Source organism: Manacus vitellinus, unplaced genomic scaffold (genome assembly GCF_001715985.3).
Source record: "Manacus vitellinus isolate BGI_N305 unplaced genomic scaffold, ASM171598v3 scaffold_3_pilon, whole genome shotgun sequence".
Lineage (NCBI taxonomy): Eukaryota > Metazoa > Chordata > Aves > Passeriformes > Pipridae > Manacus > Manacus vitellinus.
The window spans coordinates 14,076,095-14,102,930 of record NW_021940535.1 but is presented as its reverse complement, the minus strand read 5'-3'; the positions used below and the strand labels follow the sequence as shown (position 1 = coordinate 14,102,930).

The window sequence follows — 26,836 nt, the reverse complement described above, 5'->3', positions numbered from 1 at the left end:
GCTTGGAGGAAGAAGCGGCGGAATCGAGCTTGTAAAACACCCGTCTGTTCTGCGAAGAAGTTGGTTTAGGACATTTTTAACCTGGTTGTGTGCTTTGTCCAGTGTCAGGTGACGTAAACATTAAAGATGCTGAACATTTTAGTTTATTTTGTTTTCTAACTACGCGCTGCCTGTAGGGCTTCGCCAACAATCCCACTTGTCTACAAAAGTGTGATTCGGGATTTCCTACGTTCCTGTTTTCCACGCCAGTTCAAAGAAGAATTGCGAGACGCTAGGTTATTTGAAATGGCTTCTTTCTCTTTTTTTTTTTTTCCAAATTGATTATGCTAAGGCACACTGAGAGCTTGAGACAAGGTTTTATTGCTGCCTCTATTGCTAGTTTATAATTAGGCTTAAACTTGCTGCTGCGTCTAAGAAGGCAGTAGATTTACTTCAAATCGTTCTCCGAAAGGAGTATTGTGTTAATAGCCCTTTGTTTGGTTTCTTTACCTATTTTTTTGGCTTTTCTTATCTCTTTGGCTTCTTTACCTATTTCTCTACCATTCCTGATCACAGTTTTTACACCGGGTCCTTATTTACAGTGAACAAGTTAAGTACAATGTGTTATGTCAATATAACTTCACAGTTTGTCACTTCAGTTCCTAATGCTAAGCACACATTATTTCTGATAACACTGGTTTTTGAGACCTTAAATCTAAACTCAGAGGAGTTCAGTGTAGAGCAAGGTGCTGCGTTTTATTGAACCAAACTTACCAGTCTTTTTTTGGGGTGATCTTAGACTTGTTGCCCACCCCCTGCCCACTCTGTGCACTTGGCTTTTGCTGCTGTTAAAAATATCAGCAGCTACCAAGTTGTGCTTTTCTTTGCGGAGGGAATGGCTGACATTTCAATGCAGCATGTCGTGCTTTCCTTGCACTAGCTTGTAAGATGACCATGGAGGTACTGAGCATTGCAGCATATGTCAGAAGGAAATATGCAGTGAGACCTAGTCTTTTAGGAGTATTGTTGCTGTTGTTCCATATTTGAAACCTGGGGGAAAAAGTTTTACAGGAAGTTTGACTGCATTTATATTTGATTCACTGTGAAACACGCTTACAGAAGCAAAAGGATTTGCAGATATTGCCTACTAGCAATAACCACGTGCACATGTATTTTGTTTTCACCTCATTGGATCAGCTTAATAGTAAGAAAAGCGCCTGCCTAATAGGATGAGTCAGTGGCAAAATGCCCATATCTCCTACGCTGAGAGAAAGAGAGAATGCTATTACCAGACATCAGCTTTTTCCTTTCTTTTGAGGATAAATGTATTCCAATAACTTGTAGCTTATTTCATATTTGATGGTGAGGGGTTTTGCATCAGGAAAGCAGAAATCAAAGTAACCAAAATTGGAAACAGTAATTCTTGGAAAGATGGGTGGTTTCTTCCTCGAAGTCCATGGGGTGACAGGCACAAAACCCTGACTACAGACCACTGTGATTCAATAATGTATGCAACCACTGAACTAAATCGGACTTAATTTTGATTGTATACCTGTGTGTTTGCAAGTGTCTTTTTGAACTGGGGCCTGTGGTCCTAAAGTGGAAGCATTTAATGCTTAAAAGTAGGTAACTAGAGAGAAATGGAAATATTTATAAACATCTGATCATTGATATTTGAGGATTACATATTTTTGAAGCCTGAATTACAGGAGTGTGTGACTGGTGGTGCCTAAACTGTAGGCATGTAATTAGTCGATCTAAGTGTGGTTTGGCATCCCTAGTTGTTTGGAGACTGTGGGTTTTGGGGGTTCTCTGTGAGATGATTGTGTTGGACAAGTGCCAGTAACTGTATGGAAGTCTTTGCCTTCTCACAGCCCTTTGACCTATATCTGAGATGAAAAAAAAAAACCCTAAAGGAGCTTGGCGGGACAGTAACCATTTAGAAGGGTTGAGCAAGTCACCTTGGATGATAAACTACTTCCAGTCAGACTTGTTTGGTCAGTTTGCTAGAGAAAGGTCACCTTAACAATGAAGTCGACTTGGCAGGGGTCACTCGACACCTGATGGGAGATCATGGGACAGGACAGATGGCTCACGAGGCACAGAAGAGCAGCATGTTTGCTGGCCTTGCCCTTTTAGGGTTGCTCAGCTGGTGGATAAGTGATTATGTTAGGATCTTTTTAATGGGGGATAAAGTAGATTCTTCAGTGTCTGTTGAGTACACCTTGGGAATGTGCCTTGGAGCCTTGGGATTCAAGGACAGTGCTCACTGCAAGAGCTGCTTGGGTCACATACTGTAGCCTGCTCATCTGATAATACTTCCAGGGCAGGTTAATGAGGTGTGCACAGTCAGAATTTATCCTTCTCTGCTTTGTTAGAACCAGTTGTTAATTAACCTGATTGCCCAACTTGAACAGAAACTGTAGATTTTAGGAAGAGGTGGGAAGTTGCCGAACAGAGGGATTCCTACAGCTAGGAACTTTCTGTAGAAAAATTGGAGGAAAAATATAACTGAGATGATTTTTCAGGGGCAGTGGTAGAGCTAGAGTTAATAATATAATTTGCACTTGCATATTGTGACCTCCACTGCTGCTGCTGTTAGGGCAACTTCAGGAGTTTGTGGGTTTCGTGCTTTACTTTTAAAGCGATAAGCGGAAAGCAGACCAACTGTGAAATGGTCCTAAAACAGTGGCTGCAGTATAATGGGAAATGGGGAACCAGCGAAGCCAGTCAGGAGAATCTTCTTGAATTTAGAAACTAAGACTAGGCAAATCTTCACTTTTTAATACAGCATTCAAAGGCTGAAAAAAAAAGGCGGCTAAGGCGTTTAAGTGTTAAATAGTAATGGAATTAATGTCTCACTCAAGTAGTACACACTGCCAGATTTTATGCTGGCAGACTGAAAATCCCAATTGGAGAGTTGCTGAATCAGTTATTTCTGTCTTGCTTTATCACCAGCAAGCACAGAAAATGTGTAGAGAAGTTCAAAATTGAAGGCAATGGATTTGCCAGGATCCAGACTTCGTATATAAATCTGTAGTAGTAAATGTGCTTTTGTTCAAGGAACTCAAAGCACTGTCTGAGGAACACATACCTGTGTGATGTTTACTGTGATTCATGCTGTTTGTGTGGATCTGAAATTTGGGGTTTTTGCTGGTGAGCTGTATGGCATTGAAGCGGAAACCACGCTGTGTGTGTGCAGATACAGAATATCAGCCTGATAAGAGATGGCTAACAACTGTGCCTTCTATATCACTTCCTGAACCCAGGGGAGTTTTCAGTGTGTGAAGTGCCATTAGAGAAGTAAATTCCATTCTTTTAAGACATACAGTTTTATGGTTTAACTGAAAAAGGTCTACTTAGGATACTATAATTTTTCTCTGCCACTGCCTATAATGTGACCTTAACCCTGTGATAGCACACATCTTTAATGCAGTGCAGTGAGTTGTGCCATATTAAAAGCTCTTGATTCTTTTAAAATTTTTCTTGTGTCTGCTTAGTAAGTTATTGGTAATTCTGAGGCTGCCTCCTTATCCTGGGAAAGGAAGTTAGTTCACAGGTTTCATAAAATTGCATCTTTCTCTTCCATATAGCGTTGGTGCTAGGAATGAAAGGGAAGGTTGTGTTTGTTTCTCCTCTTGTAATTCTGATTAATTTCATTATTGCTTAAAGATTTGAGAAGTAAAATTGATCACCATCCTACAGGTTCCACTGTGTGCTGTTCTTGGGGAGAATAAAAGGCTAACAGTAATGGGATTGTCTGCCTGCAAATTCAGAGGATGCTGTTGCAATAGTTAAATTCTGTGAGGTTGGCTGCATAACCATAAAGCTTATAACTTCTGCAATATATAAATGCTTGTTTTGGCTTTCAGTGCCTATCAGTGTTGCACAACAACTGATGGGTCAGTTGTCTTAGCAAAGAAGCTTCCCATCTCTTAAGGTGAAAATGATCCATTTTAAAAAATTTAGTATGTCCCTTTTACCTCTGCTTTGAGGATATAATCAGTTTGATTTTGGGGAAAGTCAGTAACCTAAACTCCCACTGGATAGCCAATAAGCAGAAAAAGTAAATAAGGATGTTTTTAGTAAATGCTTTAGTCCAACCTACTGTAGATACATTTGAGAGGAAGCAGCCAGTGTGAATGACTGGTCTATTTTCCATTTGTTTTACATTATCTGCATGGTAAGTGGTCAAACAGTGTGTGCATTTCTGATTATTTTAAAGACAATCTCTTTTTTTCTATAGCAAAATCATAATTTTTTAAAGACTATTTTTGCTTTCTTTCCTGCAGGGGTTCTGCAGTTGCCAAAATAGTAGGCAATAATGTAAAAAAATTGCAGAAGTTTGCTTCCACAGTGAAGATGTGGGTCTTCGAGGAGAATATTAATGGGAGAAAACTGTCAGATATCATAAATAAAGAACATGAAAATGTAAAGTATCTCCCTGGACACAAGCTACCAGATAATGTGGTAAGACTCAGAAACTAAACGATAGTTATGGAGCAAAGGGAATATTGCTTGTGCTGTGAGTGGAGGTAAAAATTGTTTTGTTAACACCTTTAGAGTTTATAATATTTCACACTATAGCTATTTTACTAAATGACTTCAGAGATTTGACTCAGTAAAATTATGTAACTATGCAATTAAGTAAATCCAATGCACTCTCTCTCTTTTTTTTTTTTTGGTCTCACTATTGTTTTTATGTTACTTCAGCTTCTGTATAAAGAAGCGAATGTGAAAACAAGGGCAAAAGTAACAGCTTTGACCATACCCATTAAAAATATTTGGCCTCAACTTTGGAAGAGAGCTGGCTGGTCAGTGAGAACTGATGTCAGGTATCCGATGAGAATCAGTGTTTCTCAAGCAAACTTCAAGGTGTTTGCAGTTTTTTTGGTTCTCAGTTGTGTTTCAACCATGTGCAGTCAGATCAGCGTGTAAGATGTAGCGTTGCCAGGGCAGAACAGTGGGACTCCACATGTATTCTCTGTTGGTGTAACAACAGTGGGTGATAGTGGGTGAGCAGGTGGTGACTCCTGCCCTAACAACATTATAGGAAGAGGCTGCAGCAGCTGACAATTCGGTAGAGCTTTTGGGCAGGAAAAAACGTGACTTGCTGTGCATTGTAGTTTTCTCTTTAATGATCATGCTGAAATCCCATTTCCCCAGCCTTCAGCACCTGTGGTGTTTCTGCTGTTCACTACCTGCCTATTCAGATTTGTTCTCTTTATAAATAGGTGGAGGTTATTGCTATGTTTTAAACCTGAGTGTTGTTTTAGGTGGTCATCAAGTGTTAGGTAAAGTGAAGTTGCCAAGTGGCTTCAAAATTGGTCACCTTCTTAAAGGGTAAACAAAATCCAAGGGTACACAGAAAGGGAATATAAACTAGTAAGTGTAAGAGACCTGAAGAAGAAATTTGAGTGTATAAGGAACTAAGGAAAGAAACTACTTTTCTGCATGCGGTAATTTAGCAAAAATTGGGATTATTTTGTCAAAAGAAGGCAGCTTTTTATTTTATATTTTATTACTGAAAGTACTTGTTTGAATGTTACAAAACATTTTGAATTTTTGTGGCACTAACCATGCTGGTGTCTGTGAAGATGCTCTTTCTATGATATAAAATAGCTTATTTGAGAGCTTAAATTCTTTTGCTTGTCTGGGAAGTTTGTTGCTGCTTAATTTCAGTGATGAAATGCAGTAGTTTGTAGCATTCTGTATAAGACCAAACTGCTTTTACTTTACCAGATACCACTTGTATCTAGTGTTAATTTTAAGAAGTTATGTGGCCTTTCTCTCCCATAACTCCACAGGTTGCTATCCCAAACCTTAATGACGCTGTAGAGGATGCAGACTTGCTGTTTTTTGTCATTCCTCATCAGTTCATTCATAAAGTCTGCGATGAAATGACAGGACGAGTACCCAAGAAAGCGCTCGGCATCACTCTTATAAAGGTATGATAAATACTATGTGTTAGTAACTAAGAATGTGTCAGGGAACCTTCTAAAACAAGATGCCTTGATATTTTGATATGAAAAGTCTCTGTGCATTACTCACTTGATTGTTCCATTAAACCTTTCTAGGTGTAAGATTAGAATTTGTCTTGGTCATTAGTGGATTTTTACGCAGGTTTTATTTTAGGTTAATGCTTGCAGGAAGAGGAAAATGAGGCTGGTAACAAGACTTTTAGAAAGAAAGAGGGGAGTCAATATGTTTTGCACCACTAAGCTTTCCAGTCTTCTATTTGTTGTTTCCAAAAACATCATTAGATGAAGAACAGAGCACAAGCATAATGCTTTGATTGTTAATGCACATCCCACATGCTGAGTTGATGATTTTAAGAACTGCTGAGAGAATTTCATGTGACCGAGAGGATAGTGCTCTTGTTCATGTCAAATATGATGTTGCAACAAGAGTGTCTGTTCAGCATTACCTGAAAAGACAGTTTAAGCACAGGAAATAGGAGGGGGCAGAGGTGCAGGAAGTGTTATCACTGGAGTATTTGTAATTTTGCTGGCAGGAAAATTTTAAAATGTGGATTAGCTTATTTTTGTGATTGTTTTTTGGGTAAGTGGGCTTTTCCCCCCCCTGTGTGTTTAGCTGCAAATAATAAGCCATTCCCACAAGGTTTGGAAGATTCTGGTTTATTGTTGCTTTGTTGAGAGTAGGCCATTTTTTCAGCACACTCCCTTGTTTACTGTCATTTCTGGAAAATGATACATATATGGATCTGTGCTCAAAAAGAACAAAAAACCCCTATCACCGCTTTCTGCAAGCTTGTCTCTTTAGTTTGTCTAACTAGGCCCATCAAATCTGTATTGTTTTGTCAGTGTTGACCTGATATATTGCTGAGATGTATGAAAAAGTAATGCAGCCCGAGTGCTCTTGCTGCACTTTGTAGTAAAACTCTTCATATCGTGGAGGAGTAAAATAAGGCACTGTTAAAATATTTGAATGCATAGCTCAAGATAAATATTCTCTTTTAATTTGCTAATTGTGATTTTTGTTCTCTTGTCTTTAGTGATAGGACTAACTAATGAATGGGTGGAGTAAATGAGGATTTATGTCAGCATACCTGAAGTCAGGGTCCCGGGCCCATATTCCCTTGGAATTACTGTTCTGGTTATCAGCGCTCTAATGGAATGTTGATTAATGGCTTTGTTTAAAAAAATAAACGTGTGGGGAAATACTTATCTTTAAAGAAAAAAAAAATCCCAAACAAACAAAAAGACCCCAACAAAACAAAAAGCCAGTGCTTAGTGTAATGGAAGTGAAATAGTGGCACCTGCCATGCAAAGCCAAGTTGGTTACTAGGCAGCTTCCCACTGTCACATTGCAACACTGCATCTGTAGGCAGCCTTTCCAAAGAAGGATTGCCCCTTAATATTTTGTGGGAGAATGCAAAGTACATGTCAGTCTTTATGAAAAGTCGTAACTGTGCATCATTAAAAGTATCATTTGAAAAGAAATGGTAGAGATTTAACACAACAATGAAACTAAGCAATAGAGGCAGGAATGCATTCTTTCCCCTACTTTTGCATCTTCTTTATGCAGGCTGTTTTCATCAATGTCATATTTTTACGTCTTATGCTCAATGCTAATGCTGTTAAAGTGGCTTGTGTTAACTTTGGCAGTTAAAAGTGCAGTTCCGCTCTGAAAAATACCGTTAGTGGGACATCTTGTTTCTGTGCTTTCTAAATTGTTTGACAGCTTAGCGCTGTGTCATCTTTTAGTCTTTTTTCTGGTTTGGGTTTTTTTTTTTTCTTTTTTGGACAGACTAATCTTCAAGCAGAGCCTAACGTCTGATAATAAAACTAGTCTTTGGGAGATTATGACATTTCTCTGCTGGGTAATACACATTTCCATTGAAACATTTGCATCTGTGTTGCTTTACATAAGTTCCCTGTCTATGAAAAAGTAACAAATCACTGTGTGGGTGTGGGGGGAGGAACCTTATGCAACTTGCATCAAGTGGTACAGCAGTGAGCACAGGAAGCAGGTTAGGTGAAAGTAATTCAAAATACTCTTCAGGCAACTTCAACATGAGTCTCATTTTCATTTACCTATTATAGGCCCTAGGGATTACTCTGACAGGTGTGTTAGGATGGAAATGATACGGTCGCAGAACTGGACTTGCATTGCCTGGGGACTATTGTTGCCCAGTGAAAATTCCCATGTTAGAGCCTTGTTTTTTTGGGGGAGGAAGAGATGTTTGGTTTTTGTCCTGTCATCTATCATTCAGGATTGGATTTAACTCTACAAGAAACAGGTATAGCTCTCCTTGACTTTGTCAGAAAGTACATCAGTTTCATAGTGGAGCAGAATTTGGCACCTAAGCCTTTCTGATCGCCTTTTTTTGCATGAATAATTGTGATGTAGGTATTCACATTTTTGGAGTTGTTCCCAATTCGTGTGCTTATGGAGAGGGGCCTTACAATTATTTTGTGGGGACATCTTTGACACTATGAGGGGAAAAATACAACATATATATGTGTACTTACTTTCAGATTGTTTCTATATGGCTCATTAAAGGTGAGAAAACAGATCTGTGCATTAAGTGATACAGATTGAAAAATAATGCAGGAATGCAAGCTTTATGTTAATTGGCAGGTTTTATGCAGGCATTTCTGCATGTCTCTTGATTGCACCGTGTTATTTGAGGAACAGCACCTCTGATCTGTGGAAATGCAAATTACTGCCTGTCTGAAATGTCACCACTGGCAACCTACAAGTGTATGTGTGTATATGTATATCTGGAATTAGTAGAGGATCATGCTTTTTGCCTCTAAGTCGTAATTAAAAATTACCAATCCCCAAAAATATCAAATCCCCAACATTAAAAAATAGTACTGCACAAGAGGTGGTATACTGTGGGAAAGAATGACCATTTTAATAGCTTGTCTGCCGTGCTCCTGTTTAAAAACTCAAAAGTATTCTGCATTTAGCAGGCTGGGAGGGAAGGTTTTATGAGACGAAAATGGTCTCAGAGTTCTTGGTTCAGACAATTCAGGGTACCAGACTCTTCTCCATTGCAGCTTTAATCTGTGGGGTGATCTTTTCTAAGATCCTCTTGCTACCATTTTTTTCACACTTTGTGAAGAGTGCATTACAAATATAGATTATAAATATCCTTAGAAGTTAAATTATTCTTGGTTGTTCTGCTCACTACCCATCTGTGAATGGCTGTTCCATTTGTAGTAGTACTCAAAATTATTAACCATGGTTTAAGCTAGTAGGGAATGAGCATGAGGGAATCTGCCTCTGAGACTTCAGTTCAGATGCCTCTTCACAAAACAAGTTTTTCAGATGCCATTTTGTGAGTTTTGGTGCAATTTCAAGTCCAAATGCAAGCCTGATTCATAACGGATGGATTGGTTATGCTTCACAGATTTTATTAAGAATACACTGATAATAAGTAGCAGAGATTCTGAAGTAACAAAGTTGAATATCCAGCACTTCTTAGAATCAGGTCCTTGAGCATGGAATAAAAACTGTTATCATCATCTAGAGCTCACTCCTTATTCTTAAGGTGCTACCTCCCCTGATTCTGAGGTCACAATAGCAGAAGTTTCCCTGGTAGTACATCTGTTATCTTTAGTCTCTCTCTGATTAGGCCTCGTCTCACTTCTCACCTGTTGACAAGACTAATTGTGTGCTTACTTCTCTGTTCTGCCTAATGAATGACTTTTTAGTAATTCCTTTTAATGTTGGCTGCAGGGAATAGATGAAGGCCCTGGGGGACTCAGACTGATCTCTGACATTATTCGAGAGAAGATGGGAATAGACATCAGTGTGCTGATGGGAGCTAACCTTGCCAATGAGGTGGCAGCAGACAAATTCTGTGAAACCACAATAGGTACTGTTGCAAGTTGTAAGAATGTTTAACACGTGCTCCTGTCCTCACAGTTGCACACCAAATAGCTCAAATTTCACCGTTTTCCACATTAGCTGACTATTATCAGAAGCTGTTGATTGAATTTTGTAAAATGTTTACACTTACAAAAGTACTAGGACAATAGTGCAAATAGAGGGGAGAGAAGAGCACAATTTTAATCATTCTCACTAGGGTTGTGACCATAGCATGTGAAATACAAGCATGCTTTTTATCACCCTCCACAGAGCAAACTGCTTGATTTTATTACTGTGTTTAAGATTTTCTTGGTCTGCACAGCTTTATATGGATAAATGATTATATATTCTGTACTCCAACTCAGATGTTATGGTCACAGATGGTACCTTTATGCATGTTTGTTTTGGTTTGATTTTTTCATTTGTTTTTTAAAGTGTCAATGTCTTGTTTTAATTTCTCAAAACACTTTTTTTGCCCAAAAGCTGGAAATTGTTTTAGTTCCATGTTGATGTCTGCACACCTTTGCAGCATGAAGATGTGCCTAGTCTTGAATTTTACTGTTTCTAGATAGGCATATATGTGTGTGTGTGTGTACATACAGGTACTCACATAGTAGCACAGAGTTCATGTTATTTTTTTTTTCAGTGTTAATTTTTACAGTTTTGTGCATTGTTAACTTTGTAACATCTCATTCACAGCTTTTGCATTGAACTTAATTTTGAATGGTTGAATTACCTCTTAGTGTTTAGAAACAGTTGTGAGAGGCAGCATGCTCAATTAATAAAACATCCTTGACATGCATTTATGAGTAGGTGTTTTTCTGGAATACAGGCTTTAAAATAATTGATAGAATTGCTCCTGCTATATTCTTAATTCACCTTTGTTTTTTTATTAACTGTTTCTTTTAAAGGGAATGATCAAATAATGGAGAGTGTATAGAGAATTCATGGAATTGTTATTTAGAATCTGTTGCTGAGCAGACAGTGAATTATGAAGAAGTCCAGAGTAACTCAGTGCAGAACTTTTAAGTGCAGTGTAGACACGTTCTTGGTCCCTTAGAACAGGAATGTGTTTAGGATGGAGCTAGAACAACATTATCTCTGCTTTTAAGTGTTTTGGCTTGTGCAGGAAAGCTAAATAACATATAAATAAATTATTCATTTTTTCAGCTTTCCTTTGTTTCTCTCAATAGGCAGCAAAATCTTGGAAAATGGCCTTCTTTTCAAAGAACTCCTGCAGACTCCAAACTTCCGAATAACTGTAGTAGATGATGCAGAGACAGTTGAGCTTTGTGGTGCTCTGAAGGTAAGATAACTGGCTGCAGATGGTACAGAGATGAAATAGTGATCCTTGTAGAAAAAAAGAGGGTATTTCCATTTAAGGAATTAAACTTATTGTGCTTTATAGAATACATAAAACTACAGCATAACATTTCCAGAAGAACCAGATGGGAAATTAGGGAGCAGCATGTTCTGAGAGCTGCCTTTTAGACCCATGTCTCACCATCTCCCAAGTTCTCTTTCTACATCTTTCCCTTAGCAGTCATGAACAAGTATTGAAACCGTCTGACTGGTCGATGTATTGCTAAATCTGTTGTAGTTCCCTTTTTCTTTTTGCAACAGTGTGTTCACAAAAAGAAAGGGAAAAAGGAGTTGGCATTAATCTTTTGTGTCTGTTGACAAAACTGTTCCTCTCCTCATTGGCTTGAACAATGGGAGCATTCTTACGTTTCATGTTTTGTGGACATACACTGCATAAGATCTGTGTGGATAACCACATACAGAAATGACCTGAATAGGAAAAACATTATTTCAGACAGTTAAGTCATTCAAAATTTTATTGTTAACAAAACTGATGCTGTCAGGAAGCAAAGGCTAACTTAAACATATTCTAATTGCTATTTCTTCAGGTTAATTTACAGGCTGTTTGTGAAGGAAAGGCATTAGTTTCTTGGCACTGTGGGCAACAGTACCATAGTTGACATCATCTGATACCTATTATGAATAATTTTTTATGGATGCAATGGTTTAGTAGATAATTTGGGTTACTTTTTTATTTCTAATGTTTTGGATAATTATTTACCTTGCTTTGTTTTTGCTGCTGAAATTTTGTGTAAACTGCATCATTCGTTTGCAAAGCTATCACACTAAGCAATGATGTCTTTAAGATAAGGAGGACTCCTGCTTAGCAGGAAGTAGATTGATAGCTATAACAGCATTTTTTTTGGCATACTAGTTTTCTTGATAATTCTGTCTTGACAGCTGTCATGCTGGAAGTCCTGAGAAGGAGGAGGTTGTAGGTCTGCACATTGTTGGAGTTGGGGGTTTTGGTACAACGTGTTTTGAAGTTACTGTATATATAATAATTTTCTCAATTTGGCTCCACAGCCATTGCTTTTAAATGCTCTGGTGATGTGGGAGGTTAGCAGAAAAGAAATCCCTATGTAAAACCCTCTGAAATTAGTCAAAAAGTTTTACAGATTTATCATCCTTTCCAAACTGCTCAGCAGGATGTTTTCTGACTAACCTAAATTCTTGTTTGATAGAGGAGTTCTGTCTCAGGAAATTTTTATTCCAGACAAATCTTTTGAAAGTGTGCTAGAGATGAGCCCATCAAACTAAGCAGGTAGTCAGCAGACACTCAAAACTCCATTGTAAAGGTCCAAGTCAGGCAAAATGCAAAACTCAGATGTGAATAACATTTTTCTTAGATGTTGTATATACTTATTCTTAGGAGAATTGTTTGCTAAGGGTAACGACAAGAATGTTTCTTTTTTAATATTAATCTGAGTCCTTGTAATAAGAATGTGAAAAGTAAGCATCTTTTCATATGGTTATTTTTAGGGAAAAATCTCATGTAGCTTCAGTCAGTTACATTCAGACTGTTACATTCTTAAATATGGAAAGTTACTTCATGAAAAAATAGTAAAAGTTAACATTATTTAACTTGCTGGAAGGAGGAAACTCCTATTTCACAAGATGACAGTGTCATGTGTTGAGGTACAGGTATAAAAAGAGAGGTTTTACTCTCTTTTTGTAGCAGTGCCAATTCAGAATGCCAGTAATGTCACTGCAAACTACAGCTAGGAGGACAGAGGTAAGCAGGCAAACAGTCCAGACTGCCTTTTTGGATGTGGAAATAGTAAAAGCAACTCATGTATTGGTATTTAAAGCATGAGAAATAGTACCCTATGAAAAACAGTACATTCTCCCAGCTTCTCCATTTTTCTGTAAATACCAGCTTAGGAAAAGAAGACTTTTCTGGTATTACTGGCATAATGGACTAGAATGTTAAAAGCCTATACTTTACCTCACTTTTTATTACTGCAAGCCTTTCTAAACAGGGAAGATTTTCAATGTGGGTAGTTGCCTAAAGGTTGGGAAAAAATACAGAAGGGTAACAAAGAATGCTCTGAGCACAGCTTTCCCTTACAATGATAATTTTAGGTTTGAAATTTGTTTTTGAAGCCTGTTTGAATTCAGATTGTAATAATAGGCATTGTTGCTTGGTGGTTGTGAGAGGACATGCACCTGATTGTTATTTATATACATATATATGGAATATCCACTTCATTTCCTGTGCTTACATTTGTGACAATGGGCTGATGGAGATACAGTGAAGTATGGAAATCAGTGCAGTGAAACTGCAGTCTTGTGTCAGCTTGGAGACTGGCTGAATAGACAGTGGCAGTGACTTTACAAAATCTGATGATACTGAGGAGGAACAGCTGTTTACAGTGTCTTGTTTGCTGTTGAAACAGAAAGTGCTTGGCATGCTCTTCTCTGTGAGGACTTTTTTTCTTATGAAGACTGATGCATGTTTCCTGTTTGTTTGGTGACCTTTTTTAAGTGTTGAGGCCAGGAATTAACACACTTCAAATATTGGATAGTTGTTTCAAGGTGTCCAGTTGGCTTTACAGGTGGCCTGGCTCAGGGCCACCCACAAGTTCATCTGCCTTTGCCAGAGGATGAATGGGCCTGCGTAGGAAGTGCTTAAAGTTTATGACACCACTGTAAGGGTGGTGTGTGCAGCTGTGCATACATATGGATGTGCTTCTGGTTGCTGAGGGATGTGATACTGCAGAGTAGCACAGACCCAAGGCTGTCACCTCTGAGGTGTCCTTACAGTCCTTACTGCCTGTGCCAGTGTAGGGTCTTACAGGCAGCACAGATGTGAGGCCAGACTGAGCTGGTGTGCAGTCATAGCAGCGTACTCGAGAGGCAGTGTAAACTCTGGTACCTGCACTCCTAGGGGTAAACTGTACCCAAATCACTTACCCACTGCAGCAGTGCCGGGGGAGAGTGTGAGAGAAGTGAGAACCTAACCTGTGGATGTGGCAAAACGACCATGCTCCAGCTGCCCTACATTCAGGGATCTGGAGAGTTAAAAACCCTCAAGTGGCAGCAGCCAAAGACAAGGCAGATGTGACAGTTCCTGTAGGAAGGAGAAGGAGCAGCAGCTGTCATTGTCTTTCGGTTTCCTTCAGGCCTGACTCTAAATCTTATGGCTCCAGCGTAGCCTTAAGTAAAGAAGAAGTATAGTGATGATTTATTGTTTACCAGGTTATGTAACCCAGCATTGTTACTTGCAAAGGTGGTCTTGCAAGGTGTGTTTAGGGCAGTCACTGTTGGATAGTCAGTCTAGGTACCGTAGAATTCGATTGTGATAATTTTTTTCCTTTTTTCTGAGCTTAAGTAGAAATGAAATTCAAGTTTGCCAGGAGCGAGCAAACAGTTTATGCTTAACCTCTCTGACAGTCCTGCTGATACTGTCTTTGATTTTTTGTGACTTCATTTGACCTCTCTCAACCATCATGTGAAGCAAGGAGCTTCTCCAAGTTCGTGTGTTAGCAAAGGGAAAGCAGGCTGTGCTGAGCTGTGATGCTACTTCAAGGAAGGCTGGATGTCCCGGGGGAAATAACGTTTCTGCTTACTTCTGTTATTGATCCATTTAATTATGTAAATGTAACAATTGCCTCAGAAATGGCTGCTGAAGCTGTCTTTGTGAGCTCTCCATAAACATTCTGTGAACTGTCAGTTTGATAGTTCTGAGTACTGACTAAGAGAACAATCTGTCAGCACAGTCTGCAGACTTGTTGTCCTTGTTTTCTTGGTCATCTGTTGACCTTGCATTTGTGACCTCTGGCATGTTTGCAGCAGGTCACGTGCAAGTAAAAGACACTTCTCATTTGTTCTGACACATACTGTGAGCACTGCCTGGCATCAGCATTTCTTTTCCAGAGCATAGCTTCATTATCCCAGTGACAAAGTAACTGAATCCACTCCTTGCTCATGTTCTGGAATAACTAGGACTAGGGCTAGCTTCAGCTTCTGGACCGGACTATCTAAAGACTTGCTTGTTAGGGTAAAGGTTTTAGTACCTTAAAACCATATGCAATATAAAACCACCCTGTGCATCTTGCTTACAGGATGCATGCTTTAATGTAAAAACCTGTTAATGCCAAGATAGGGGAAATGTGTTTGCTGAAGCGTGTACTGGGTTTGAGAGCTCTGAATCCCTCAGGCCAAGAGGAACATTGTGTTGCTGTAATTTTGGGGTTACATTGTGGCAGTATTTTTGAACCTTTGAAACAACAGGTTTGTCTGTAGGCCCTTGCTTATTGTACTCTCAGACTCCCATGTGTGTAGGCAAATACTGTCAGTTTTTAAGCTCACGGAAACATCGACTCTCGCCACTTGCACAAATATACACCCATTGCATTTACAGGAATTCTTCTAACTTAACAAGGTGGTTTAATCCCAGCTGGCAACTTTGTATGTACCTTACAGCTGTTTTCTCACTAACCCCCTCCTAACTCATTGGGATGGGGAGGAGAGTCGAGGGGAAAAAAAAGTAAAATTCAAGGGTTGAAATAAGAACAGTTTAATTACTGAAATAAAGTAAAATATAATAACAATAACAACAATAGTAATAGTAATTGTAAGGAAAATGAGAGAGAGAAAACCCAAGAAAAACAAGCGATGCACACGACAATTGCTCGCCACCCACTGTCCCTGAGCAGTGATTGATGGCTCCTGGCCGACTCCCCCCAGTTGATATACTGGGTTGATATACTGGTTCTATGGTATGGAATATCCTTTTGGCCAGTTCAGATCAGCTGTCCTATGTTCCCCTCAGCTTCCTGGGCACCTCCTCACTGGCAAGGCATGAGGCACTGAAAAGTCCTTGACTTAGAGCAAGCACTGCTCAGCAACAGCCAAAACCATCTGCAATGTTATTCTCATACTGGATTCAAAACACAGCAGTGTACCAACTACTAAGAAGAAAATGAACTCTGTTCCTACTAAAGCCAGGACACCTCAGGTGTAGGCTTTGGCAGTGGCAGCGTTCTGGATCAACCATATGAGGTACAGAAAGATGTTTTTGCCAGATCTTTACATGGTTCTACCCCCTGCAGGGTGCTTCTCAGAGGATCACTATAGTGCTAGTGCCATTAGGCTCTTGTGTGTCAATTTGTCATTTGGTTATGCATCTTCCTGAAACAAACTCAGCTTACTGCCTACACCCAGAGATTTCAAGTACCAAACTGCCTGTTTTGGTCTTGTTTTGGTCTGAAGGATGACTCAGTCTTAAGTTTTGTGAGATTGTTGTTGTTTTGTTTGGAAAAGGAGAGGCTCAACTTTGAGTAAAGTGTAACTTTCAGTGTGGTATAATTAGTTCTCTCCAGTATATTAGACACAGGACAGTTGTCAGAGATTCTTCAAGGATTTAAATGAAACCAGATGGTAGACCTTGTGAATTCATAGTTGTGGCCTGAGGGTTGTGTAGACCAGGATATAAGTCTCCTAGTCATGGGTGTGTGTTCTAGAGCATAATCAGTTGTCTTGTTTCCTCATTATTTGCAAACTGCATTAAGCACATACAATGGGGACATTGTACAAACAAGAAGCTTAGTGTTTTAGAGTTGAACTCATAGCTTCCTTTGTTCCCTACACCATTTTCTCTGAAGTAACTAGTCTTGGTATGACTTGGTTAAAAGAGTATTTCTGTTGCTCCAAAGACAAATGTTGCAGAAGGTAGAAGTAGGCAACAAAATACCATGGGCCAAACTGTATTGTATATTATGATCAGGTAGGCTGCTTTAAAGTGGAGAGGAAAGTCAAGGAGACAAAGTTGGAGGGAATGGGAAACTTTAGTACTGGAGTGTTCAAGAAGTTTATGGAAAAAGCTCAGAGGTTGCTCAGATATGTTTTGCTTTTTTAGCTGAGTACTAAATACATGCAGACATCACATATGTAAAATGCATTTAAGTGGGTTATCCAGTCTGAAAACTTCTTAAATATCTGTTTGACTTCCTCTCGCTTTGCCACCAAATGAACAAATATTGGAGGTGGCTCTGCAAGAGGTGTCTGATGAAAACATACCTTCACTGAATCACCACAGCTAAGATTTAAGCCAAGGTGATCTAAAGTACCAGTTTTAAAAGCTGACTGTCTTTGGCTGCTTTGACTTTGATGTTGAGAGATCTGTCTGCAACTTTTAGGGTCACCTTTAGGCCTCAGCTCGCTGCTCAAAAAGCAGTGACTCATCCTCTGACCTCATTTGATTCGAAGTCACCTAGCCATGACTGGCCACACAGCTCTGCAGCTGTCTGGCATTTGTGGTTCTTACAGTCCAAAAAACAAAACCAAACCAGCTGTTAATCAGTTGGTTGCTTTTATTAGCAACTTCTGACTGTTGCTCTTTCTTCATCAACAGTTAAAGTTGGTTTGGTTGATTTTATTTTTTCCCTGCATCAGGTGCTGCATTAGGTGCCATAATGTTCATTCTCCTGTGCTTTCTGTTGAGGTCACTGCTGCTGTTGCATGCAAAAAGATATTACTACATCCATTACTTTCTTGTTTGCTTTATCAATATGCCAGAACACCATCTGACTCTCAGGCTAGAAAATAGTTTTTACTTCACTCAAATGTATCTCATCTAATTCTAATGTTCTTAAACCAAAGAAGAGGTCATATCGCCGATTGTTCATGAAGAAACAGCACATTCTTTGTAGAATGCTCTCAGCAGGTCTAAGGAAAAAAACAAACACTTTTTTTGCTAAGAAAGTTTATCCTGTGTCATGAACCTTCTGGGAATCCTTGATTAACTATTACTGTTATAGGACCTCTGCATACTTGAAAGGGCTGGATACTATTGACTTGGCTGAATTTGGTCCCTTAGGATGTCATAGAAGTCAGTGTTTCGTAGAGTTACTTAATCATAAAGAAAATCTGGATAAAAGAACTATGGAATGTAGGGGAATGTTTACCCCTACCTCAGGGCAGGAATAGCTCAATCTAGCTAAAACCTTGTTTGGGTGTAGCACAACCTGTTCTTAGATATAGTCAAAAATAATATCTGTACAACCTTGGGGGCAACTTGTGCCAGAGCTTTAACTGTGCTTTTATCCTTGGAAATACTTAGTAATGTAAGGCTTGCCATATTTTTTTTTTTTTAAAGTTTTCCCATAGAGATCAAAATCTCCGAACCAAAATGACCCAAAACAACCTAGTCTTTCACTAGTAAAGTGTTTGCAGTTCTTAAAGACATCTGCACTCTGTCTTTTGGTGTCTTCTAGGATTCCATAAATGATAATTGACTCGTTTCCCATTTCTCCTCTCCTTAGAATGTAGTAGCAGTAGGAGCTGGGTTCTGTGATGGTCTTTGCTGCGGTGACAATACCAAAGCTGCCGTTATTCGCCTTGGCCTAATGGAGATGATCGCCTTTGCCAAAATATTTTGCAAAGGACAGGTGTCTACTGCCACTTTCCTGGAGAGCTGTGGCGTTGCTGATCTCATCACAACATGTTACGGTGGCCGGAATCGACGTGTAGCAGAAGCAGTCGTTAAAACTGGAAAGGTACCTTATTCACTGGGTGAAATCTGTGGTTGCATTCCTGGTTTGTTGGAGCAATAGTAGAGGTATCTGAGTCATGCTAGCTCTACTGAGTGAGTACCCTTCTCTTTCCTCTTGTTTTTTGAGTGTAGAATGAGTGTAAAGGTGTTAAAAAGGGCAGGGGTGGTTTAAAAAAAAAGCTCAAGACTTAAGATGTTGGGAGATGCAGATTTAAGAAGGAGAATATTGACAAACAAGAATATGGGAGAATATTATATATGCTCCACTAAGGTCACTTTTAAGAAAGAAAAAACCCTCAGTAACTTTTTTTTTTTGTCTAGATGATCGATGTCAAGCTTCTGAAAATTTCATCTTAACTCTCCTTTTCTTTCTTTTCTTTTCCCCTCTGTTGATTAGTCTATTGAAGAATTAGAGAAAGAAATGTTGAATGGTCAGAAACTGCAAGGACCACTGACTTCTGCAGAGGTGTATCGCATCCTGAAGCAGAAAGGAATGCTGGAGAAGTAAGAACAGATAAAACAACTTCCACACACCCCTTTTTTATCTCCATAATTCTTTCTGCGTATTTGTTTTTGATATCTTCATAAATGTAATAGCCAAACATAAAATCACTACAATAAGAGCAGCTTAATTCCTAGTTAAAATCAGAGAGAGAAGTGAATAGACCCTCAAAATATCTACTGGTGTAGATAGAGCTATTAGTGGGACATTAAATTTGTGAATGCCCTTCTGTTTGCAGAATGTATTATTGCCTTCTGCTACTACAGAAAAGCACAGCAAGTGTGTTCTAACATGTGAAAAGAATAAAATGCATGAAAACAGAAGCAGAGATTCCTGAAGAGACTTGTGAAAAGGCTCTAGAGCTCATTTCATAGTAGGAAATTCATTACTTACCTCCAAGTAGAGGAGCTTTGTTATAAAGGATCTGTATAGGTTATCATCTGAATAGAGTGCCTGCTTCTACCACGTGGATTTTAGCTTAGACATCACAGTTCTCTTTCGTAATGTGACTTCCAGTTTGCTGTAGGTTAACACCTGCCATCTGCTTCTGTAGGTCAGGGCTTTTTTGTGGTATGAAATCAAGCAGATTGTCCTGGCTTTGTTCATTTGTGTTTGAGTCAGAACATGTATGGTTCTTAGAGCTACACACACAGTTGTCTCCTTGTGAGATTAAGGGATGCATTTATCTGTTCCTGTTTGTAGAAGAGGCAAAATCAGGAAATAAATAACTGCCAGTTAGAAGACCAAGCCTTGTTACTTCTTTTTCCAAAGCAGTTTTTAAAGTCTAGTTTTAATGAATCAGCTATATTAAATGATTAAATTTTTAATATTATCTTTGGATGTAAGGCACCTAAGTCTGTTCCCTCAGTGTACAGTAATTAAGCTAACTGTAGAAAAAGTGTAACTAAAATGTTTGCTTCATTCTTTGCTGTTTATGATTTCCTAAATGAGACAGGATGCTGTGTTTGAGGGGGTTTTAGGTTGCTTGTTTTATATCCTGTTCTACCTTACAACAAATAGAGTGCATTATAGAAGAGTTCAAGTTGTGTTTTTAATGAAAGACATGAAAACAGAGTGTTGCTAATTTCTTTCTGGAATGCCAACATATATGTGTCAGTTCTTCATAAAAGATCTCATTCAACAAGGCTTTTGAAAGCAACTTTCAATGTGTTTTTCAAAAACTACTTTAAAACACAAAACACAGTGAAGCAGCCACGGTTTCAAAGTGAAGAGGTAACAGTGTAGTAAGAATAAAATTTCATACTCTCTTCCTGCAAAAGGAGTCTTAACACTGCGTAGACATATACTAAAGTCAAAGTTCAGCAAAAGAGCCTTGGTAGCAGGGTTAATGCCTACTGATACTAGCAGTGCAATTACTTTCTTCATTTCAACAGTTATAGACCTCACCCTCTTGATGTGCTCAGGCATGAGATGCATTTGGAGTTTGCTGGCCCTGAGCCTGCAGTCAGCCTTGGTACTGGTTTCCCTGTGTGAAGTGGGGCAGACCTGTGCACAGCAATGTGCTCTGTGATAAGCAGCAGGACTTCAGTTGTGGTTTCTAGCAGTGGTGCTTCTTCACTGAGAAGTGACTGCCAGTACTGTATCTCAAGCTGTGGGAAGCTTGCTTTTGCTTCAGAAGGTTCACATATTTTGTGGCCGCCTCTCACATAGGCATAACACATTTTATTGGTGCCTACATTTAATGGTAACAGCAAATTCAGCCCCTCTCCAGCCCAATATAACATAGGAAGTCAATGACAAGTGAGATTTGTTAAGAAGTGCATGAGTCTTTGTGTAAATTTTTTTTCCTGCAGATTTCCTAGTAAGGGTTTTGCAACCTAAGTAGTGTAGCCTTGGATTTGAGAGACCAGCTATGTGGCTATATGATAGATTTCTTTCTACTGATGAAATAAAACCGAAAATCAAGTCAGTTGGATTGATCTGAAGTAGTTTTTGCTATTGCTGCTATTTTTGTCTGTTCTCCACAAAAATAAATTAGAGGAAATGGACATGCATTTTGCAGTGGAACATTAAAATGTTTCAGGTGTAAATTAAATTCTACATTTTGAGTTAAGCACTTGTAAAAAAGCCATAAGCATGTCCATTCCCCCACTTTTTTCCCCAGGAATGGGGAAACGTTGCATTAAGCCAAGTACAAATCCTGTATGTGCCCCTGATAATGCAGTAGTCACCATGGTGTGGTGGTACTCCTGGATGGTTCATGGCTTCTCTTGTGACCTCTGGCTCACTTTGAGGAGTCTAGTTCGGAGCGATGTGCTGACACCAGAGTTGCTGCAGTAACACGTGACAGCAGAGTGTATGGGCAAGCAGATGTGGTGCTCAGTACTGGCTGGGCTTCTGCTCAACACTGAAATGTGCATTACATAAAGGTTTAGAGTGACTGATGGGACAGCTTTCCTAAGGAGAAAGTCCTAGTCCAGATGTATTCTGAATCCCTCGGAAATTAACTATTTCACTGTCTCCAGTGCTCCTTATAAAAGGCCACACTGAAATGGTGTATGTATTTGAACAGGTAATTAATCCCTAAAATTCATCAGGCTTTGTATACAAATGGCACTTGTCTGGCTGTCACTGTCCAGGAAGTACAGAAAGCAAATACAAATTTCTGTAAAGTGTCTTTGCTGTAAGAAGCCTTCATATTATCAGAAAAGCCTGAATAATTTGGGGATTGTTGGAAATGTGGCCAATTTAAAATAAAAAAAAAGAAAAAAGTAGATGGGAATTTATTGTTTCAAAATCCAGGTTTTATTTTGGGTTCTTATTAAAAACTTGACCTTCAATGTCTTCTTGGGTCTCTTTTTGTCATATTCTGTATTATCAAACTGTTGCTCAGAAGTAATACATAACCAATGTGCCAGTCATCCTTTTTTAACCATAGATGAGCACAGCTATAAGAACGGCCAATAAAGATATGAGTGGTTTTAATTTATTTTTTAGATCTCTTAATGGTTTTGCCATACATAATGAATGTCGCAGGCTCCATTACAGCCGGCTGGGCTTCTGAGAGTGACTCATGTAGGTTCTGCATTTATCTAGTGCTTTTCAGCCCAGTGTTATCACTTGACAAGTAGAAAAAAAAAATTGTTTTTTTCCATCTCTCCTTTTTCCCCTCCCTCTTCTCACCCCATTTTATTTCCTTCATTTAAGAAAATGTTACAGAATAAACTTACACTGCCTTTGCTTTTCCCACTCTGTTTCCTCAGGTTCCCGCTGTTCACGGCTGTGTATCAAATCTGCTATGAAGGGAGGCCTGTCGGAGAGATTATAACCTGCCTTCAAAGTCATCCAGAGCACGTAAAAAATCAGTCAGGCTGTTGAAATAATGCAGCTTTCTGCCTTTCGAATTTATGTCTGGGTTCAAGTGGATGTATCTATCATTAAGCTTCGTTCAAAGCCACTCACTAGGCAACAGTAACAACAGGAATGTCTCTGAAGAGGTATTGTTTTGTGTTATACAGCCTAGTTTGACACAGCATGCAGTGTTGGCTTGGTGATTGTCATTTTACTGGCTAAAATGCAACTGGTTTAAGATATGCAGTACAAAAGTTGCACTACATACCTGGTTTATATACACAAGTGTACTTTGAGTGTGTTCCTACACCATAAAATACAAGGTTTTGTTGTCTCTGGACACTGTGGGAAGAATCCCACTGGTTTTGATCAGAGACTGAATCAAGCCTGTTACCTTGAAATATTGGAAATGTTTCTATTAGAACTTGGTTTTATTTGTATATGCAGTTAAATTTTAACATTTTGCATGCTTATGATTATATTAATTTAAGCAATGTTAGTGCAAAACAAGTGATAGCAGTTATTCAGGGGGCTACAGGGATATTTTAATGAAATCAAATGAAGAATATTTTGATTTTTGAAAGTTGTTAAAACTGTCAGGTTGTTTTGAAACCAATTTCTAGGTGAATTAAAGGTTTTAATTACACTGTTTTAAAGGGAATATTCTAGAGGGGGATCATTACCTCCCCTTCTGTTTTTTAATCCTTGCATTTTTATATTTCTCAGTTTTTCCCTGACTGTTCCTGGGTGTTAGGCTCTTCTAGAATCCCATTCCCCAAAGCAAGCCAGAGATGTTGACCTGGGGGTTCTGAACCCTGGAGCCTGTGGTTCATTTCAGTGTTGTACCTGCGGTTGTTCTTCACTGGCATTTTTGGGAGGATGGGGAAGGATACTCTTGGGTATCCACTGCTCCGAATTGTTCTGCTGGGTTTCTAGCTAAGCTGCACAGTGTTGCACTCCACAGAACACTGCAAGGAATGCTAGAGGAATTCCGTGGTATGTCATGCTTGTGTAGTCAGAAGGGTTGTGTGCCAGTAGGATGACTGCATTCGTTTCAGTGCCTGCCAGTGACTGACACGTCAACTGGACTGAAGTCCTCATCCAGCCTCCCCAGTTCTGAAGTTACTCTTTCACTGGACAAAACTTCAATGGGTGCTGAAATCCTTTATGACCCATCTCCCAGAAAACTTCTCAAAGGCATCTGTCTCTTTTATTCCCCAGGTATCTCAACTCTTTTTCTTTTTCAGACACCTTTGCTGTATCAGGGAGGATAATTTTGGTTTTGGAAAATTTGTGATTTTATGAAGTTTAGGGGTGGGGTTGGCTTGGTTGGTCTTTTTTTTTTTTTACCTTTTAAGGTTGATGCAAGAGAAGATGGATTAAAAAAACCTGTTTTGCTTTTCTTGTGTACTAAAGTGTGGGGTTTTTTTTTTTGGTGAAACATATGCTAGGTACATAAAGAGAGGACTCATTCTTCCAGCTGGTAGACAAGGGTTAACATCAGGATTTACAGAACAAGAATGTCCATCTGCTCTGAATATCCAATCCTAACGTCTGGAGCAGTATCAGAACTGTTTTTCATTGTTCTCAGTGGCGTTTTTAGACCAGAAGTCATGAGCACAAACGCAATCAATTTTGTCATTCAAAACTTGCTAAAACACAGGAGATGCCTGGGAATAATTGTCATACTTAGGTAGCCTGGATTACTCTGAACAAGGCAAGCATTAGGGCAGCTTTCTGTAGACAGGAAGATGCTTCAGCTCAGGGGTACCATTTTTGTGCTCCTATATTGTTTCGCATTGATTTTTGGGAGATCTCACGAATGTCCTCAGATATTCAGGGATGTCAAAAGTTCTTTTGCCTTACTTCTGATTTAGTGCTAAATATAACAGATGGCCTGAAGTTAAGTAATGTCAGATGTTTGTGGCAGTTGGGAACATCACTGGTAGAGCTGACTTGGAGCAAGCACTCTGCTTAGGCATTTAAGAGGAAGTTTTGAGGTTGGAAGCACTGTTGTACTAACGCACACATGGAGCATACACTCCTCATTACTGCATAACTTTCAGTGTGTTTTCTTATGCTTTGTTTTGTTTTGGGTTTTTTTAATACCAAATTGATTGGCTTTTCCTTTATATGTGTACATACACATTATATATAGAAACATTTTTTTACATGCAGTATATAGAACAGTAGCATTTTGTAAGATACATAAAGGGCTATATAAGCTAAATGTGGTAAATTAATATATATTTTTAAATTATTTCTTTATTGTTCCAATACTACTTCTACCACTGAAACCCCCAAATCTTAATTGTTCTTGTTCTGTACAGAAACCTATATTCTAAGGCAAATCCAGAGAAAAAGTTTTTATGGAATTCTTTCCTCCAGTCTGTTATGACATTCTTGGGTTTTTTCAGACAAAAAGTGAGGTTTCAGTAACTAAAATAGTTTATTTAAATTTCTATAGATAATTCACCATTTGCGTTTGCTCTTTAGTGCTTGAGAACACTCAACTTGGCACTGGGTATTTTCCCCCCACTAATACTTCCTGTTCATTAAAAAACTGTGATATGGTACTGGAACTGAATGATTAGAGTCCTGTTTTACAAACACTCTGTTTTGCCTAGTACTGGGATAGTCTTACTGAAAACATTAACCCCTGTGTAAGGGGTCATAAATTTGTAACTAATTCTTGGTTTACGAACATTAATTATTAAGGAAGGCATTATATTCTAATGATACTTACTCAGCTTGCCCTAGACATATGTACTGGTCTTGTTTAAGGATGTTGAATGTACACCTGTTTGAAGAGTACAAATAAACATTTTTGTCTTGGGAATCACTTTGGTTTCTGTTGTCTCATTTTACATGGTTTGTGATTAATATTTTATTCACTTGATGGACTGTAGGTTTTTGTGGATATGGGATGTAATGATAGCAGATATGAGGCTACTGTGCAAGAATGTAAATTTTAAAAAGAGCTATTTGGCATTCAAATGTCACCATTTTGTTTCTGTCCATTAGGGATACAATTACAGTGCCTTTGACCTCTGAAAGCAGGTTCTTGTCTTCAGTTCCTTGAGATGCTGTGGGAGCCACTGGAGGGCACTGGTTGGCAAGTGACTGATTCTACCTGCTCTGCAGTTACTTTTCTTCTCATTTATTTCTGAATTTCCTGAGGTTCCTATGTAGTTGCAGCTGTCCTACACTGTGTTCCTTGCATCTGGATATGGTTATAGTTGAGCACCAGGTGCATGTGTTGTAGATCCACTGGAACTGAGAGAAGGAGCTTGCTATAAAATGCCCAACACCTCTGCCCACAGCCCTGGCTTGCCTGTCGTCATCTAAGACCCTCCTAGAACAGGGCAACAGCCACTACCTCAGCTCTTGGACAATATGGTGGTCTGTGAGATCTTGGGTTCCTGTGTTGTGTATCCAGCAATGTTTGTTTCTGTTGTATGTTGGAGTTGAAAGACCTTGGGAAATAAGAAGAGTATATTGTGCTCAGTTTTGTCAGTTTGTACGTCGGTGAAAGGGGTGAGAGGTGTCACAAGTGTTTAATGAGGGAAAGGACAGTCTGCTACTTAGTGTGGGGCATCATACTGTAAAAGAACTATGGGTTTTTTGGTGAACAGAATAATGCAGTCTACTGAAAGCCTTGAAGCATTTCATAAAATGAGAGCAATGTCCTAGTTCCTCATTTACACATACAGATACTGAGACAAGTAAAGGTGGTTGCCCAGCAAATCTGTGACTGAATGCATTTTATTCCTAATTTTAAAACAGAGTTTCAGCCATTAGGTCATTTCATGAAATCGATTAGTAGAATAAATATGTAGGTATCACAAACATACCATCCAAAAGGGCTTTAATTCTAATTAGTCTCAGTCAACAGGAAAGTAAAAACCATCACAAGAGAATTAGGATGGATACCTTTGTTTCATATTATCTTCTGAAGAGGTGGTGCTTTCTCACGAAATCAGTGTGTACAGGCTGGGCATCTCTCATCCTCTACCTGTAAATAGCAGCCAGGCTGTACAAGAAACGTGACAGACAAGGAGGCAATTTCCAATGGCCTGTGCTGATGATTCTTCATAATGTTCCCAACCTGGTCTTCATTGTAAGGCTGAAGTCATATGAATGAAGTACACAGATTTCACAGCGGCTGGTTAATGCTGAAATAAAATACTGTCCTGGGACACATGGAACTTTATAGTACTAGAAAGTGTAAAACTATTTATCTTCTGGCTCTCTCCTGGCCGCGTGGAGTTTTCTCCTGTGATTTGCCATGAGCTGCTAGGAGTCTGAGCTCTAAAAGGTAACACTTCTATTTTGAATAA

The 26,836-nt window shown here is 39.0% G+C and overlaps 1 protein-coding gene across 1 annotated transcript; it reads left to right on the top strand.

The window, feature by feature from the left end:
• The first annotated feature begins 64 nt into the window (after positions 1-64).
• On the top strand, positions 65-25,338 carry GPD1L (glycerol-3-phosphate dehydrogenase 1 like). Its single transcript, XM_018075752.2, has 8 exons — positions 65-84; positions 4,272-4,449; positions 5,787-5,927; positions 9,691-9,829; positions 11,016-11,128; positions 18,453-18,686; positions 19,080-19,186; positions 22,409-25,338. Exons 2-8 carry the CDS (start codon positions 4,342-4,344, stop codon positions 22,521-22,523), a joined length of 957 nt encoding a protein of 318 aa, XP_017931241.2. The 5' UTR covers positions 65-84; positions 4,272-4,341; the 3' UTR covers positions 22,524-25,338.
• Positions 25,339-26,836: the final 1,498 nt, after the last annotated feature.